This window comes from Rhinolophus hipposideros (genome assembly GCF_964194185.1).
Source record: "Rhinolophus hipposideros genome assembly, chromosome: 17".
In the NCBI taxonomy this organism is placed as follows: Eukaryota; Metazoa; Chordata; class Mammalia; order Chiroptera; family Rhinolophidae; genus Rhinolophus; species Rhinolophus hipposideros.
The window spans coordinates 38,281,756-38,297,428 of record NC_138063.1 but is presented as its reverse complement, the minus strand read 5'-3'; the positions used below and the strand labels follow the sequence as shown (position 1 = coordinate 38,297,428).

General features: G+C 33.5%; 1 protein-coding gene across 4 annotated transcripts in view; it reads left to right on the top strand.

Moving 5' to 3' along the window:
* The window catches only part of TAF4B (TATA-box binding protein associated factor 4b), a 108,747-nt gene that overhangs the window by 29,663 nt on the left and 63,411 nt on the right, over positions 1-15,673 (top strand). For 3 of the 4 annotated variants that reach the window (XM_081078423.1, XM_081078422.1, XM_081078421.1), the window contains 2 exons: positions 4,908-5,043; positions 5,745-5,850. In XM_081078423.1, the coding sequence (XP_080934549.1) occupies positions 4,908-5,043; positions 5,745-5,850 (242 nt within the window). Of the gene's footprint in view, positions 1-4,892; positions 5,044-5,744; positions 5,851-15,673 lie in introns of all 4 variants that reach the window. The other variant, XM_081078420.1, reaches the window with a different exon arrangement.

Here is a 15,673-nt window from a genome sequence, read left to right as displayed (position 1 = left end):
TAATTTACCACATAAAAATTAAACAATAAGCCTCTCAAACCCATAATATGTGAATAAAATTCGTGAATGAAAATGTTAATTCAAAATTCTTCGTCTTTGTTTTTTGATAAAAGGCTGACAATTTTAGAGAGTACATTGAATATTATTACTCTTAGTAATCTTGTATTTATATATCTATCACTTGAATATCTTTAAGAATAATTTATACTTGGAATTAGGGCAGGGAGTTTTAATATTGTCATAGATATTTCCTTATTTCAAATATATATATCTAAATATATGTATGTATTTACATATATATGTATATATACATATATTTTCCCCCCAAGTGACTCTGTTACTCACTTTTCTTCTTTAATAGAATTGTAGACATTTGATAAATAAGTAGCTAAGTGTGTTCAGCAATCATTCTCCAAATATTACTGTTCTGTGGCTATAAGACAAAAATAAATACTAACTATTAGAGCATTATTAACATGGCAATTTTCCATTTCATTATATTGAAGTAAAACTGATCCCCTAAAATAAATCGACCAAGAATATTAGAAAAAAGTTTTTGTTCTTGCATCGTATTTTTTTCCTTGTACCTAATTATTTTGAGGTATGGGTAACCATTAAAGAATTTTCAACAAATATGTTTTTATATGAAGTACTTTGTGAGACTTAATTCAGTTAATTGTCTCTGACTTCAGTTTGCACTGGATAGAGAGAAGTATTTTCAAGATATAAATTTTAGTCTCTGATTATGCTGGTGGCCAGTATTTTTGATAGATAAGTGGAAATAAAAATTGAGTATGGAAAAAAACAAGGATCATTGGTTGTTTTACTGGCTCTCAGTTTGATATTGGAATAACCTAGTAGGATCCAGACTTCAGCAGTTTATCTTTTTTCTTTTTTTTTGTATTCTGTTAAAACTGAGAGGAGGGATAGAATTCAGTTGTTGATTGTAATCTCTTAAATAGGACTAACGAAAGGTTTGGTGAAGAAAGGTTGAATTCAAGTAAAGCCTACCCTTTATTTACCATATGTAGTTAGGGGTTACATGGGAAATTCTTCATGGACCATAATTTAATCAGAGTTTTATATAGTAATAGTTTTACTATTATAGTTTAATGCTAGTTCATTTAAATTTACTTGAGGAATATATGTACTGTTTTAGTTTGGTAAGGGTTCATTAGAATTTATAGAAAATAAACTATTTGGAGATAATATGTATGTCATGTATATGTTTTAGTTTTGAATTATTCAAGAGTACTTTATTATGAAAATTTTCAAACATAACAAAGTTTAGAGTGAACACTCGTATAGCAATCACCTAGATTCTTTTTCTTTTTTTTTTTCTATGTAGAGGATTTTATTTCTGGTTGAGCTTGGTGGGAGAAGCAGCTAGGAAGGAGAGTTTTAAAAATTTGAAGAAGCCAAAAGCTTAGAGGCCTCTTTTCACAAATCAAAGTAACATTTGAGGGTAATGTCTGTCCTCTTATCTCCTCATTGGTTCATGAAGTCCCGCAGGTAAGGGATCCTTGAGGTATTTACCTGTGTACTTTTCTTCCACAATCGGTGCTCCCATAAATCTTGCAACGAATTACTATCCTAGAGCCAGCCAGTGCTGTCCCAGAAAAATCTCTGGTTTAATATCTTGTGATGGCAGCAGAAGTCTGTTGAGAAGAGTCTTCCCTCATCCTGAACTCACACCTCCCCTCGTTGTGGCCCTGCAGTGTCCAGAGTGACTTTGTTTTACTTTTAGTCGGTGGCCTGCTCGGGCTGCCGCCGCGTGGTGGTTGGCTCCCGCGCAGTAGGGACGCCCTGCGCGTCCAGGTGCGGCAACCACCTAGATTCTGTTTACAGTTAGTGTACTTGATTTATAATGTATTTATCCAGCTATCAATCATAATTTTTTGATGCATTTCAAAGACTCCTTTCCAAATAATTAAACATGCACATTAACTACAGTTCATTATTTCTTTTTTGTTTTTAGCTGAAATTTACATGCAATGACATACACAAATTTTAAACGTATCATTGGATAAATTTTGACAGTGAATACTTCTGAATAACTCAAACCGCCTACCAAGATATAGAATGTTGCTGTTACCTTGAAATTCCTTGTGTCCTTTCCCAATCAGTCCCTACCCCCATCCCCGGAGAAGTAACGACTCTTCTGATCGTTTTCTCCCACAGATTAGTTTTGCTTGTTCTAGAACTTCATATAAATCAAATTAGACAGTAAGCACATTAAAAATTTTTTAACAGAAATTTATAGGTTTTCCATTTAAAACAACATTTACTGATTCCTATAAAAACTGGTAATGTAATTAAAAATTCATTTGAGGAAATTTTTAAAAGTATTTGGAAGGCTCTTTAAATGAAAGAAACAGCATATTCTAAGTTTTACCAAAGTTAAATTTTAATCTAGATTGGGCATAGCAAATAAATTTCACCTGCCACTGTAGGATTTTACTTGAGCTGTGTGTTAAGAGATATTCTGAGGCTGGATGTGGGCATATTGAAGTGCTGGCATTTAGTAGAGTATGCCATTGTCCCAGAAGATAAGGAATACATTGGCTATTCCTGAGAAATAGTTGGCAACCAACAGGTATTTTCTGATTTTATGCTACAGTTTTTGTTTAGTTAGGGTCCTCTGTTTTCTAGAACTCAGCCTTGGGTAGTGCGTGCCGGTAATCACACATTGAATATTATATAGAAATTAGAGGAGATTATTACCCTTTATTCTACCGTATCTGCCTGAAAATAAGACCTAGCCAGACAATCAGCTCTAATGTGTCTTTTGGAGCAAAAATCAATGTAAGACCGAGTATTATATTATATTATATTACTATTTGTTTAATCCATACTTGTGTTTCTTTGCTTCCTTTCCTTACGGAATTTAAGTTCCATGTCAGCTATCCTAGATCATAGTTATGTAAAGTCATAATTCATGTAAAACATACCTATAAAGAATTCTTTACATTCTTTATGTAAGAAATATTTTGTGGCTCTAGACCTGTATTTTCTGTAAATGACTAGAACATTAATTTATGTTAAATCCAAATAAAACATAAGAATTTGATACGTCAAGAGAAAAGGTAAGGTACGTACTATTTCCTAGTCTTCCTTTCTAGTTGTTTTTTGGAGGGAAAGTAAATAGAGGACTTAAGTTTTTAAAAAATACCTCTTTTGTTTGCCAAGTAGAAGCAAAAATCCCTTTTTTGGGCCAATTTCCATTCCCCTAACATAATTTCAGTCTCTATAAGATGCCTAATACTGTGGTTTTAAATATTACTTACTCTGAAAGAACACTAATGAATTGTACTTTTTCACTTATGTTTTATTTTGTTTGGCAAATGTGCAGGAATATGCTGCATATGTGCTGCCCCAAGTCTTATAGTCATTAAGATGAGCAATGATGGGCATTCAAGATTGTTGATCCCAGCACAAAACTTTGTGATATGCGTAAATATGCCATATCATTCACATATGTATACATATATGCATATAACTACACACACACACACACACACACACCCCTCCTGTCCTAGTCCCAGGGGCGTGGAATCCTGCCCCCCTTTTCACCTCAGGGGCAGACCACTGGCTGTTATATTTTTGAGTACCCATCAAAAATGGTATTAAGACTAACTTAGAATCAAATTTCTAATAATATTTTATTATTATCTTTCATAATAAAAATACTGAAAAGAATACCTAGTAAAGGATATCAAGGAAGAAAATGTAAACAATAAGGAAATAAGCCTGTGTTGTCAGGAGTGTTTTTGTTGAGTTTCTTTTCTGAATGCATAAGTGAGACTCTGAGTGTATATATATCACGTTGTAGAATTTAAATCTGATAATACATAAGTATGACCTCTACTTATTGAAATACATCTTTGCTTTGAAGAGTTCTTTCTGTCTTTCTAGAGTCTGTTCTCATAGAATGATGGCAGTGGACTGATTCCAACTTGTGTTTCTTCTCTAGGGGCATTAGTTCCTATAGGATGATTTATCGGGGCATTTTGAGTTTCTTGTGAGCTAATTTTGTTTAGTGATATACACTCGATTTTAAATGTTATTTACAAAAAATTAAAGTATAGAATAAATTGTACTCCCAAAATTCTGTTCAGAAGTCTGTCTCCTGGCTTGTTTATATTAGCCATATATGGGTTTAAGGACTTATATTAATAAAGATTTCACTGTCAGTGGCTGGCTCAAATACATGGTGACTGTTTTTCTTCTTTGAAGTGAAAAAAGTGAAGCTCTGCTATTGTTTTTCCTTCTTTGAAGCTAAAAATAAGGCCCTGCTATTACTTTAATTTCTCTTCCTTTATCCCCAACCCTCACTCTCTGGATTTCTTGAACTTGTTACCTTGGAGAATGCCTTCAACATTGGGCAGTTTTACTGCCCACTAAAAGGCCTTATCTTTTGGAGATACATTTATAGATAAAAAGATGTGTCTGGGATTTGCTTTAAAATAGTTAAAAGTGGTGGGGAAGTGGGTAGGGATATAGAAGAAACAAGATTGGTCAAGAATTGATCATTGTTCAAGCTGGATAATAATGGTACCATGTATCTTTTTATTGTTTCTTCTACTTTTGTATATGTTTGAAAATTTCTGCAAGTTAAATGAAAATAGGGTGCATATGGAGGTTTAAATTGGGCAGTATCTAATGTAAATTTGAATTCCACTCTAAAAAAATAATATGTGTGTGATAGTCATGTTTTTTGCTATTGAATAAGATAATTTTGTTACATACAAATTTAAATTTTAAGTAGGCTTTTCTTATGCTAAGATGAAGGTATATTTACAGTTAGATGACCACAGTTGTTTGTTTTATTGTGACAACTGAAAGTTTGTTCTTTTCCTAAAGCAAGTTTGGTTGAATGACTATAATGATAGTTCTCATTGCTTCAGGTAGTCCAGAAGCCTTCAGGAGGCATTGCAAAACAAGTGACTACCCTGTCTCATTCCTCGGCGCTGACCATTCAGAAATCTGGACAGAAGATGCCAGTGAGCACTACAATACCTACTACCAGTCACTTTCCTCCAGGTAGACTCCGACCCACCCCCGCCGCATCACACTGGGTTTGAAATACGATGGAGTTTTGTACTTTTTTATTGTTATATTAAGAGAGCTTTGGTCTTGTATATTGGGACCTATGAGAGAAAACTGAAAGATAACTATATTACATTCTCTTTTTTTTTCCTGTTTACACTTTTTTTTTAAATTACATTTTTTACATACATTCATAGCCACTTTTTAGGAGTATATGTTGTTTTAGAATAAAAGAAGCCACTACTCATGGTATTGTAATTAGATAAAATAATCCAGTAGTAAATACTTTTTAACTTATAAAATTTGCTATAGCCTTATTTCTATTTAAAATCTACTTTCTCTAAGTTTGGAAATTAATCTCACACATAAAATCTAGAAGTTTTATGTATTTTTACAAGCTACCAATATAAATGATACGTTATTAACATGTTTTTGTCACCGTTTCTGTATAATATTTTTATGATGTTGGTGATTCTGTAGACAATTTGAAGACTGGAGGTCTTGATTTTAGTAGATGATTTCTTGTGTAGGGAATACATTCATTGTCATATTTGAATTTAAGCATAATTCTAGGACAGTTGCAATTCTTTTTGATTATTCTGCGTATATTTAAAGCTGTTATCCTGAATTATTCCTAATGCCACATGATTACTTTTTTTTTTTTTAAATCCTATGTTTTTCTTTTGTTTTTATAGCTTCCATTCTCAAGCAAATTACGCTGCCAGGAAATAAAATTCTGTCACTTCAAGGATCTCCTATTCAGAAAAATAAAATAAAAGAGAATGGAACAACATCTTTCAGGTAAGGAAAACAAATAGCTAAAACTTGGTTTGGTTTAAGGAAGTAATATTTAAAAAAAATAAATGACAAGATAACATTAATATGAAATACATATATTAATGCCTTAAAAAAGCTGATAGTACTTTATTGAATATAAATTATAAACAGTAAAGTGCACAAATTTTAAGTGTACAGCTCAGTGGATTTTGACAAACATATGCCTGTGTAATCATAACCCAGATCAAGATGCTGAACACATCTATCACCTTTATGCTTCTTTCAAATCAATTACCCCCAACCCCTGCCTCCGGCAGCCACTATTTTTATATTTATCACCATAGATCATTTTTGTCTATTCTTGAACTTCACATAAATGAAAAACTACATTATCTACAATTTTGCATCTGACTTTTTTCACTCGGTATTTTTTAAGATTCATATCCAATGTCATTTTTCAATATTAGAAAATTGTTCTTTGTATTGATGAGAAGTATTGGTTGTATTAGTGAAAATTTGTTTATCCTTTTCTCTATTGATGAACATCAGGTAGGGTTGTTTATAGATTTTGATGATTATATATAAAGCTGCTATAAATATTTACATACAGATTTTTATGTGAAGGTAGTTTCTCATTTCTCTGTAGTAATATCTAGGTATATGATGGCTGGGTCATTAGTTAAGTATGTGGTTAACTACAGAAGGTCCTGGATTTACTACAGTTCAGTTTAATGATTTTTCGACTTTACAATGGTGCAAAAGCTATATGTATTCAGTAGAAACCATATTTTGGAATTTGAATTTTGAACATTTCCTGGGCTAACCATATGCCCTATGATACTCTCGTGATGCTGGGCAGTAGTGAGATGATTTTGCCCAACTGTAGGCTAATGTAAGTGTTCTGAGCATGTGTAAGGTAGGCTAGGCTAAGCTATGATGTTCAGTAGGTTAGTTATATTAAACGCATTTTCACTTAAGGTATTTTCAATTTATGATGGGTTTATTGGGACATAACCCCTCTGTCCTTCCCTTCCCCACCACCATCATAAGTCCAAGAGTATCTGTATTTTAGAAACTATCAAACTGTTTACCAAATGGATTACCATTTTGTGTTTCCACCAGCAATGATTTGACTTCCCCACGCTCTCCAGTTTGTCAACGCTTGGTATTTTCAGTTGTTTTGATTTTTACCGTTTTAATAAGTGTATAGTGGTTGCTATTATTATTGTGGTTTTAATTTGCATTTTCCTAATGACCAAAGATGTTGAGCAGATATCTAATTTTGTGCTTATTTGTTATCCTTATGTCTTCTATGTAAAGTGTGTGTTTTAAGTCTTTTGCCCATTTTTCCTTAGTGAGTTATTTGTTTTCTTCTGGTTGAGGTTTTTGAGTTCCTTATATATTCAAGATCCAAGTCTTTTGCCACATACGTGATTTGGAAATACTTTCTTTGTGGTGTGTTTTATCACTCTCTTACCAATGTCTTTCCCAGAGTAAAAGTTTTTAATTTTGCTGTTCAGTTCATTAATTTTTCTCTTGTAGGTTATGCTTTTCAGGTTTTATATAAGAAATGTTTATGTAACCCAAGGTTACAAAGATTTTATCCTATGCTTTGTTCTAGAAGTGTTATAGTTTTATGTTTGGCCTTTTTGTATTGATATTCTTTAATTGCCACTTAACTTCCTATATACAAATCATTGTGTGACTATTCTACATTCAGATGTTAAAAGGATAAAAATAATAACATATTTAAAGATACCTTGAAATTGTGTCATCACTAATATACAGGCAGAATATATGCACCCTTATAAACTATTATAGTATAAAAGAAGACACACTGTAGCTTTACAACTACACAGACTTCCATAATCCACAATATATAATCTTAATAATTTTAAAGAATTGTTTTTCTCAAAAGATGTAAGAAGCATTTTTATATTTAAATTTTGTATGATTGCTATAATTTTATATATCTAGAAATAAACTAATCAAGTCTAAGCTAATGTTGCATGAAAGGAATCTGGACAAATCTAAAAATCCATCAAGCACATTGGTTATATGATGTAAAAGAGATGTGTCAGCAGTGCTTATATCTAGAATTCTGTCCGACATACTCCTCATAAGATGAGCCTGGTCTATTAAAAACATTTATTTTTTTGTTTTGTGTTAAGTCCTCTGTATCTTTATTTATCTTTTGTCTGTTCATCCTATCCATTATTGAGAGTGGGATATTGAAATCAGCAAATACTATTGCAGAACCGTGTATTTCTCCCTTCAATTCTGTCAGTTTTTGCTTCATACATTTTGTTAGTCTGTTAATAGGTGTGTAAATGTTCATAATTATTGTATCTTCTTGCTGTATTGAACCTTTTATTAATATATAATATTCTTTGTCTCTTGTAACCTTTTTTGATTTAAAGTCACTTATGTCCGACATTAGTATAGCCACCCGTTTTCTTATGGTTACTATTTACATGGAATATATTTTTCCATCTGTTCATGTTCAGTTTGTTTGTGGTTTTGAATCTAAAGGGAGTCTCTTATAGACAGCATATGTACAAGGTGTGATCAAACAGTATGGTGAATGTTTAAATAAAAAAAATTTATTGCAGTAAAAGACATATTGCCATTATTCCCCCTCAAAATACTCCCCCTCGCCTCGAACACACTTTCCCCATTGTTCTTGCCACTTTCTGAAGCAGTTCTGGAAGTCCGCTTTTGTGAGTATCTTTAGTTGCACTGTTGTGACTGCCTCAGTGTCCTGAATTGATTCAAAATCTTTACCTTTCATGGTCATTTTGACTTTGGGGAAGAGCCAGAAGTCACACAATGCCAGATCCTGTGAATAAGGTGGGTCAGAACATGCTGTAATGCTATTTTTGACAGAAATTGCCGTATACCAGAAGCGATGTAGGACATGGAGTGTTCTCATGATGGGAGGATGATTTACAGCACACTTTAAATCACACCTTCTCTCAACCGTAGCTCACACCCAACTGACTGCACCAAACAAGTTGAAACTTGTCACACACTGTTACAGAAGTTCTATGCGCCATTTCCCAAATTGAAGAATGCTGCCTTTCCGTTGAATGGCACTTGGCAGCAGCTTTCACCATATTTTTTTATCACAACGGGAAAGGTTCCGTGTCATACATCACACTTCTGGTATAGCAATTTCTGTGAAATAAAAACATTACAGTGTTTCCTCATCCACCTTATTCACCAGATCTGGCACCGTGCAACTTCTGGCTCTTCCCCAAAGTCAAAATGACCATGAAAGGTAAACGTTTTGAATTGATTTATGACATCGGGACAGCCACAATAGCACAATTAAAGACACTCACGAAAGAAGACTGCCAGAACTGCTTCAGAAAGTGGCAAGAATGGTGGGATAAGTGTGTTCAAAGCGAGGGAGATTATTTTGGGGGGGATTTTTGGCAATGTGTCTTTTATTGTAATACTTTTTTTTTTAATTTAAAGAGTCACTGTATTTTTTGATCACACCTGGTATTAGGATCATGTGTTTTTATCCATTCTGCCAATTGCTGTTTTTTGAATAGAAAATTCATTCCATTTACATTTAAAGTAATTACTGATAAAGAGGGACTTTTATCATTTTGCTATATTCTATAAGACTTAAATAATTTTTCTGTCCCTCATTTCCTACATTACTGTATCCTTTTGTGTTTAGTTGATGTTTTTTGTAGTGAAACATTTAATTTTTTTCTCCTTTTGTGTATATTCTGTAGCTATTTTCTTCATGGTTACCATGGGGAGTACATTTAACATCCTAAAATAACACTGTAATTTGAAATTACAGTCATGTGTCACATAACGATGTTTCAATCAGCAGCAGACCACATATACAACAGTGGTCCCATAAGATTATAATGGAGCTGAATTTCCTCTAAAAAATGGAAGTTTGGTTCAAGAAGAATTTTTTTTTCTCTGCTGGGAGCAGTATTGTGGGGCTTGACAATAGATTTCCTTTCACTCAGAGCACCTCAATTTTGAGTGCACAGATTACATCTCAGTCAGCCACTGACCTGTTTCAACACAGACACGTGTTTCCACAGTGCTACATATTCAGGGGGTACCACAGCCCTCTCAGAGCTAGCTTGAGTATATTCAGAGTATATTAATGTAAATTTTTTATTGAGGACTTAAGATCTTGTCCCAGGCATGGGTTTACAAGTGCTACCTTAAACATTAAATGCCACTGCCACTTCAGTAAAGCTTTCTGTGGTAGTGTGGAGACAGTACTCTGTCCCTGTACTTTGGAAATATTTTCAGGTTATAATGATGTAAAGCACAAGTAAGTTTTATTTATTCCATCAGTTCAATGCCAGAGAGAGCCCTTTGTGCCAGATAGGGTCAATGGAACCAAAAACAAATTTCCAAAGTCAAAATGAATCTTCACTTGTACAATCTCTCCATGTTAAACACTTTCCCTTTTTATGAATACCACAAAGCTTCTTAATCTGACCACTGATCTAACATGCAATAGCCAAAACCACATTGCCATGACAAATCCCCTACGTTCCTGTATCTCTATCTTGATGTCTTATTCCTTCTGAGCCTCAGGCCCCCTTTCACTCCCTCCTACAATCACTATTGTGGTGATGTATACCTTACTCAGAGAGTTTCACCTCGATATTTTCAGTCAGTTTAGCCCACATCCTGTTCATGGAGCCGCATTGACAGCTTTGATGCACTATTTCTGATCTTATTGAAAGGAAGTGGGACAGTGTTTATAAAGTCTACAGTAGTGTATACGGTAATGTTCTAGACCGTCGCACTCACACCACTCAATCATTGACTCACCCAGAGCAACTTCTGGACCTGCATGCTCCATTCATTGTAAGTGCCCTATCCACATGTACCATTTTAAAAATACTGTTTTACTATATTTTTACTGTAACCTGTGTTTAGATAACAAAAGCACTTACTATTGTGTTACAGTTATCTACAGTATTTAGTACAGTAACATGCTGTACAGGTTTGTAGTCTAGGAGCAATAGGCTATATGATATAGCCTCAGTGTGTAGTAAGCTATACCATCTAGGTTTGTATAAGTACACTCTATGATGTTCACACACTGACAAAATTAGCTAATGATGTGTTCCTCAGAATGTGTCTCTGCCATTAAGCCACGTGTGACTACTGTGTTTCCCCCAAAAAAAGACCGGATCTTATATTAAAGTTTGCTCCAAAAAACTCATTAGGGCTTATATTCAGGGGATGTCATCCTGAAAAATCATAGCTAGGGCTTATTTTCCGTTTAGGTCTTACTATATACTAGCTTAACCTATATAATGTACAAAAACTTTGCTCCTTTGTTGCTCTTTCCCGATCCTTTTAGGTTGTTGATGTCACAGTTACATCTTTATACCTTGTGTGCCCCAAAATATAAACTTACAATCTTTTAAATGCATTAGTGTCTTAGGTTATGTATTATAGAAAACAAAATGTGGAGTTATAAATCAAAGTTTCAGTAATTCCAGCTTTTAGACTAACAATTGTCTTTATCTAATGTGTCTCCAAAGTCATAGAAAACAAAAAAATGGAGTTACAAACCATTATTAAAATAATACTAGCTTTTATAAATGCTCATGCATTTACCTTTATTGAAATTTTAATTTCTTCATGTGGCTTCAAGTTCCTGTCTAGTGTCCTCTCATTTTGCCCTGCCAGACTCCCTTGAGCATTTCTTGTAAGGTACATCTACTGGTACAACAAAACCTGAACTCTCTCAGGTTTTGTTTATCTGGGAATATCTTAATTTATCCCTTACATTTGGAGGTAAGGGGTACAAGAATCTAGATTGACTTTTTTTTTTCTTTTAGCACTTTGAATATATCAGCGCATGACTTCTAGCCTCCAAAGTTTCTGATGAGAAATCTGCTCAGAATCTTATTGAGGATCCCTTTTATGTGATAAGTCACTTCTCTCTTGCTGCTTTCAAGATTCCCTCTTTGTCTCTTGAAAGTTTTATTAGTGTCTCATCCTGGGTCTCTGAGTTCATCTTACTTGGAGTGCGTTAAGCTTCTTAGATGTTTATATTTATATCATTCCTCAAATTTGAGATGTTGTCAGCCATTATTTCTTTAAATATTCTTTCTTCCCCTTCTGACACCCGTACAATGCATGTGTTTGACCGTGTGATGGTGTCCCATAGGTCCCGTAGGCTTTGTTCACTTCTCAACCTTTTTTCTTTCTGTTCCTCACACTCAATAATTTCCATTTTCTTACCTGCAAGTTCACTGATTCTTCTGCTTTCTCTAATTTGCTTTGAATTCTCTAGTAAATTTTTCATTTTAGTCACTGTACTTTTCAGCTCCAGAATTTCTTTTTGGTTTCTTTCTCAGTTTTCTCTCTCTTCATTGATACTGTGTTTCCCCCAAAATAAGACCTAGCCGGAAAATCAGCTCTAATGTGTCTTTTGGAGCAAAAATTAATATAAGACCTAGTCTTATTTTACTATAATGTAAAACCGGGTATAATATAATATAATACCGGGTCTTATATTAATTTTTGCTCCAAAAGTTACATTAGAGCTGATTGTCCAGCTAGGTCTTATTTTCGGAGAAACAGGATAGTTCCATTTTGTTCATACATCACTTTCTTGACTCTCCCCATATCTTCATTGTGTTCTTTGAACATCTTTAAAACAGTTCACACCCTTTTCCCTTACTCATTTCCTTGGCTGTTCTTGGGATTTTGCTGTTCTGTATAAATTTAAACATCAGTTTAAATCCCACCAAAATCTCCGCTGGAATTTGAATTGGCATGGCCTTGAGCCCGTAAGTCCACTGTCCTTCAGCTGATTTTTGTATATTTTTGAGCCTTCAATCTATGCACATGATTTTTGTCTCCATTTACACATGCCTTCTTTAACAGATTGCAATAAAGTGATGTATTTTTATTTGTATAGGTTGCACACAATTTGTTGCATTTATCTGTTGTATTTATTCCTAGGCACCTTTTTATTCCTATTATGAATAATATTTGTGGTAATTGCCTATTCTGTTCCTAGTATATAGAAAGCAGATTGTTTATTTTTTTAAACCATATGCCAATTGCCTTGTTAATCCTTCTGATAATTTTTAGATTATTTTAGGTTATTTATGTAGACAATGATGTCAGCAGTGAGATTAGAATTGTGCACTGACTGTTTTTCTCCTTTTCTTTTCAGTACTTTAAAAATACCTTTCCATTGTTTTCTGGTATCCATGTATGTGTTCACTTTCAAAGATAAAACATGTAAAGAAAAGTCACCCTGAGTTAAACTACAGGGAAACAGCAACACATTTGGAACTCCAATGACTTCAAACATTGGATAATCAAATATTCATTATTAAAAGCTGTTATAAAATGGTTAAAAATAAAATGTGGAATCACAAAAATGAGCAAGTAACAATTATCTATGAAGAAATGAATATAAAGATTTGAAAAAGAACCAAATAGGACATTGAGAAGTGAAAAATGTAATCGTTGAATTTAAAACTTCATTGGATGGGTGAAGCAGATTAAACCTGAGGGCCCAAATCAGGTTTGTTTTACTCCATAGAGGATTTATGACTTTCTTACAGGAACTAAGGATGACTATTGACTTGAGACCACTGTAGCCATGTTCTAGGGAAGCTGACTTATTAACCAGCAGTCTCAGATAAAATTTCTCCACCTAACAGAGGCCCAAGAACTAGTGCTAGCCACAGGCATTTGCTCCTGAGGCAGTTCTGCCTTTACAGTGTGTGTGCTCATTGCTTATTTTTGCTGACACCTTTTTGACAACTTATGTGCACCCAACACTGGAATGAAAATGTCTTATGCTGGTCTAGTTATAATACCATGTAATGTCTCCTCAGTAAATCTACTCCACTTACTGCCTAAAGCCAAAGTGTCACCATTAGTATTTTTGGGGGGAAATTTCTAGCTTATTACTTTTGCTCATTTTTCTATTGAGTGCTTATTGCTTTCTAGATTTATATATATGTAATTATTTGTTATATATGTTATAAACATTTTTCTCCTAATCTTTTGTTTAATGTATAAGTTTGTTTTTAATGTCTTGTTATATGAAGATTTTCAAGTCATAATACTAGATATATCAGTCTCTTTCTATATGACTTTTGAATTTTACTTTATTCTAAGAAATTCTTCCTTGTCCTGTGCTCAAAATGATGTGCACCTATATTTTCTTTCAAGACATCTATACACACACAGCTCACATGTGCACACATACCTTTTCATCTTCAGTAATTCTTGATTTCATTTTTGTGAATGTTAGAAGCAGAAATTAACTTTTCCCCAATTGGATTGCTCGTCTCAAAAGTAGTTACTGAAGAATTCATCATCCTGACCTTTCTGACTTGAAATGCCACCTTTATCATATGGTAATTTCCCAATTACACAAAGGTGCATTGCTAGCATTTCATTGTAAGGCTATGTATTTGTTTTATTTCTATGTTAATATTTTTGTATTTCCAATTATACCTTCATTATTGGTTTTTATATCTGATAGAGTAAGTCCTTTTTCTTTCTTCCTTTTTAATCCAAGATGTCTTGTTATTTTTCTGTCACACATGAATTTTAGAAACGGCAGTTCTATGAAAGTTTTCCTTTGAGATTATGTGATTAGGTTAATGTTGGGGAGAATTGACTATTTTATGATGTGAACCATTTTGAACTATAGTTGTAGTTGTTAGAATTCCGTAAGGTTGTAGATACAAGAAAAACTGAAGGCAGTGGCATAAGCAAGATAGAAGATTCTCTCTCATATTCAGGAAAAATGGAAGTAGGCAGACCATTGCAGGTATAATAGTTCATGGTTTTAGGGACCTGGGCTTCTTCTTCAGTTTCTTTCTGTTCTTCAGTCACACTAATCATATTCCCACTGTACATTATTTAGATGTGATATTTCCTGGATTCTGTCCCCCAGTCTTCATATGGTTTGGTCATTCTTATTTCAGTTTAAAAGTTTCAGTTATCTTTATTTAGAGAGTCTTTGCTTGGCCAGTCAATGTAAAGTGGCTTCTTAAACCATATCCACTGCCTTAAAGCACTTACCTAAAATTATCCTATTCATTTGTTTACTCTTCCTTGTTTCCTACTCCTTTTTAAATCTGTCTGAGAATTTATAATAACTTGTTCACCATTGTATAATGTTTAGAACAATGCCTGGTTCATAATAAGCATTCAAGTGTTTGTTGAAATAATGAATTTTGAAAAAGAGGAGTACCTATAATCTTAACTATTTTTAAGATATTTTTTGTTTTTGCACAAAGATAGTTTTTAATTTTGTATAATGCTTTCTAGTAATTTGGGTCATACGTGGTTTATTCATATCTTCTTATGGTGATATTTTTTTTTTTATTAAGTTTGCTTTTTGGATATTAATATCACTTCAGTTATTGCTGAAATGAAGCTTAAAATAGACCCTTGATTTTGACTCTTGTTAAATAAGAAGAGGTATTAGTGTTTGGCATTAAATCTTGTCTTGACTTGACTGGAAGAGGTTTAGTAACATAGAATGGTATCTACTTACTTTTTCAAAACTACTCGTTTAACTGAAAATTTTTTTCTGTTTGGGACTTTCCACTAAGAAAATCATACTTTCTATTCAGCCTGCCAGTACCCTAGGATGAATAAGGGAAGCTATATAGTGCTTAAACACCAGAGGGTGCCAGAGATTCATGTTTATTCTTCAGATTTCAGAATCAGAAGTGACAAATATAGTAACCTGTGCATATTTGTATAGTTAGCCCTATTGAAACTTGAGTGGCTGTTTGATAATAATAAGAAATTGTTGATTTTTTGAAGATATGATAAGGCTTTATGGTTAAGT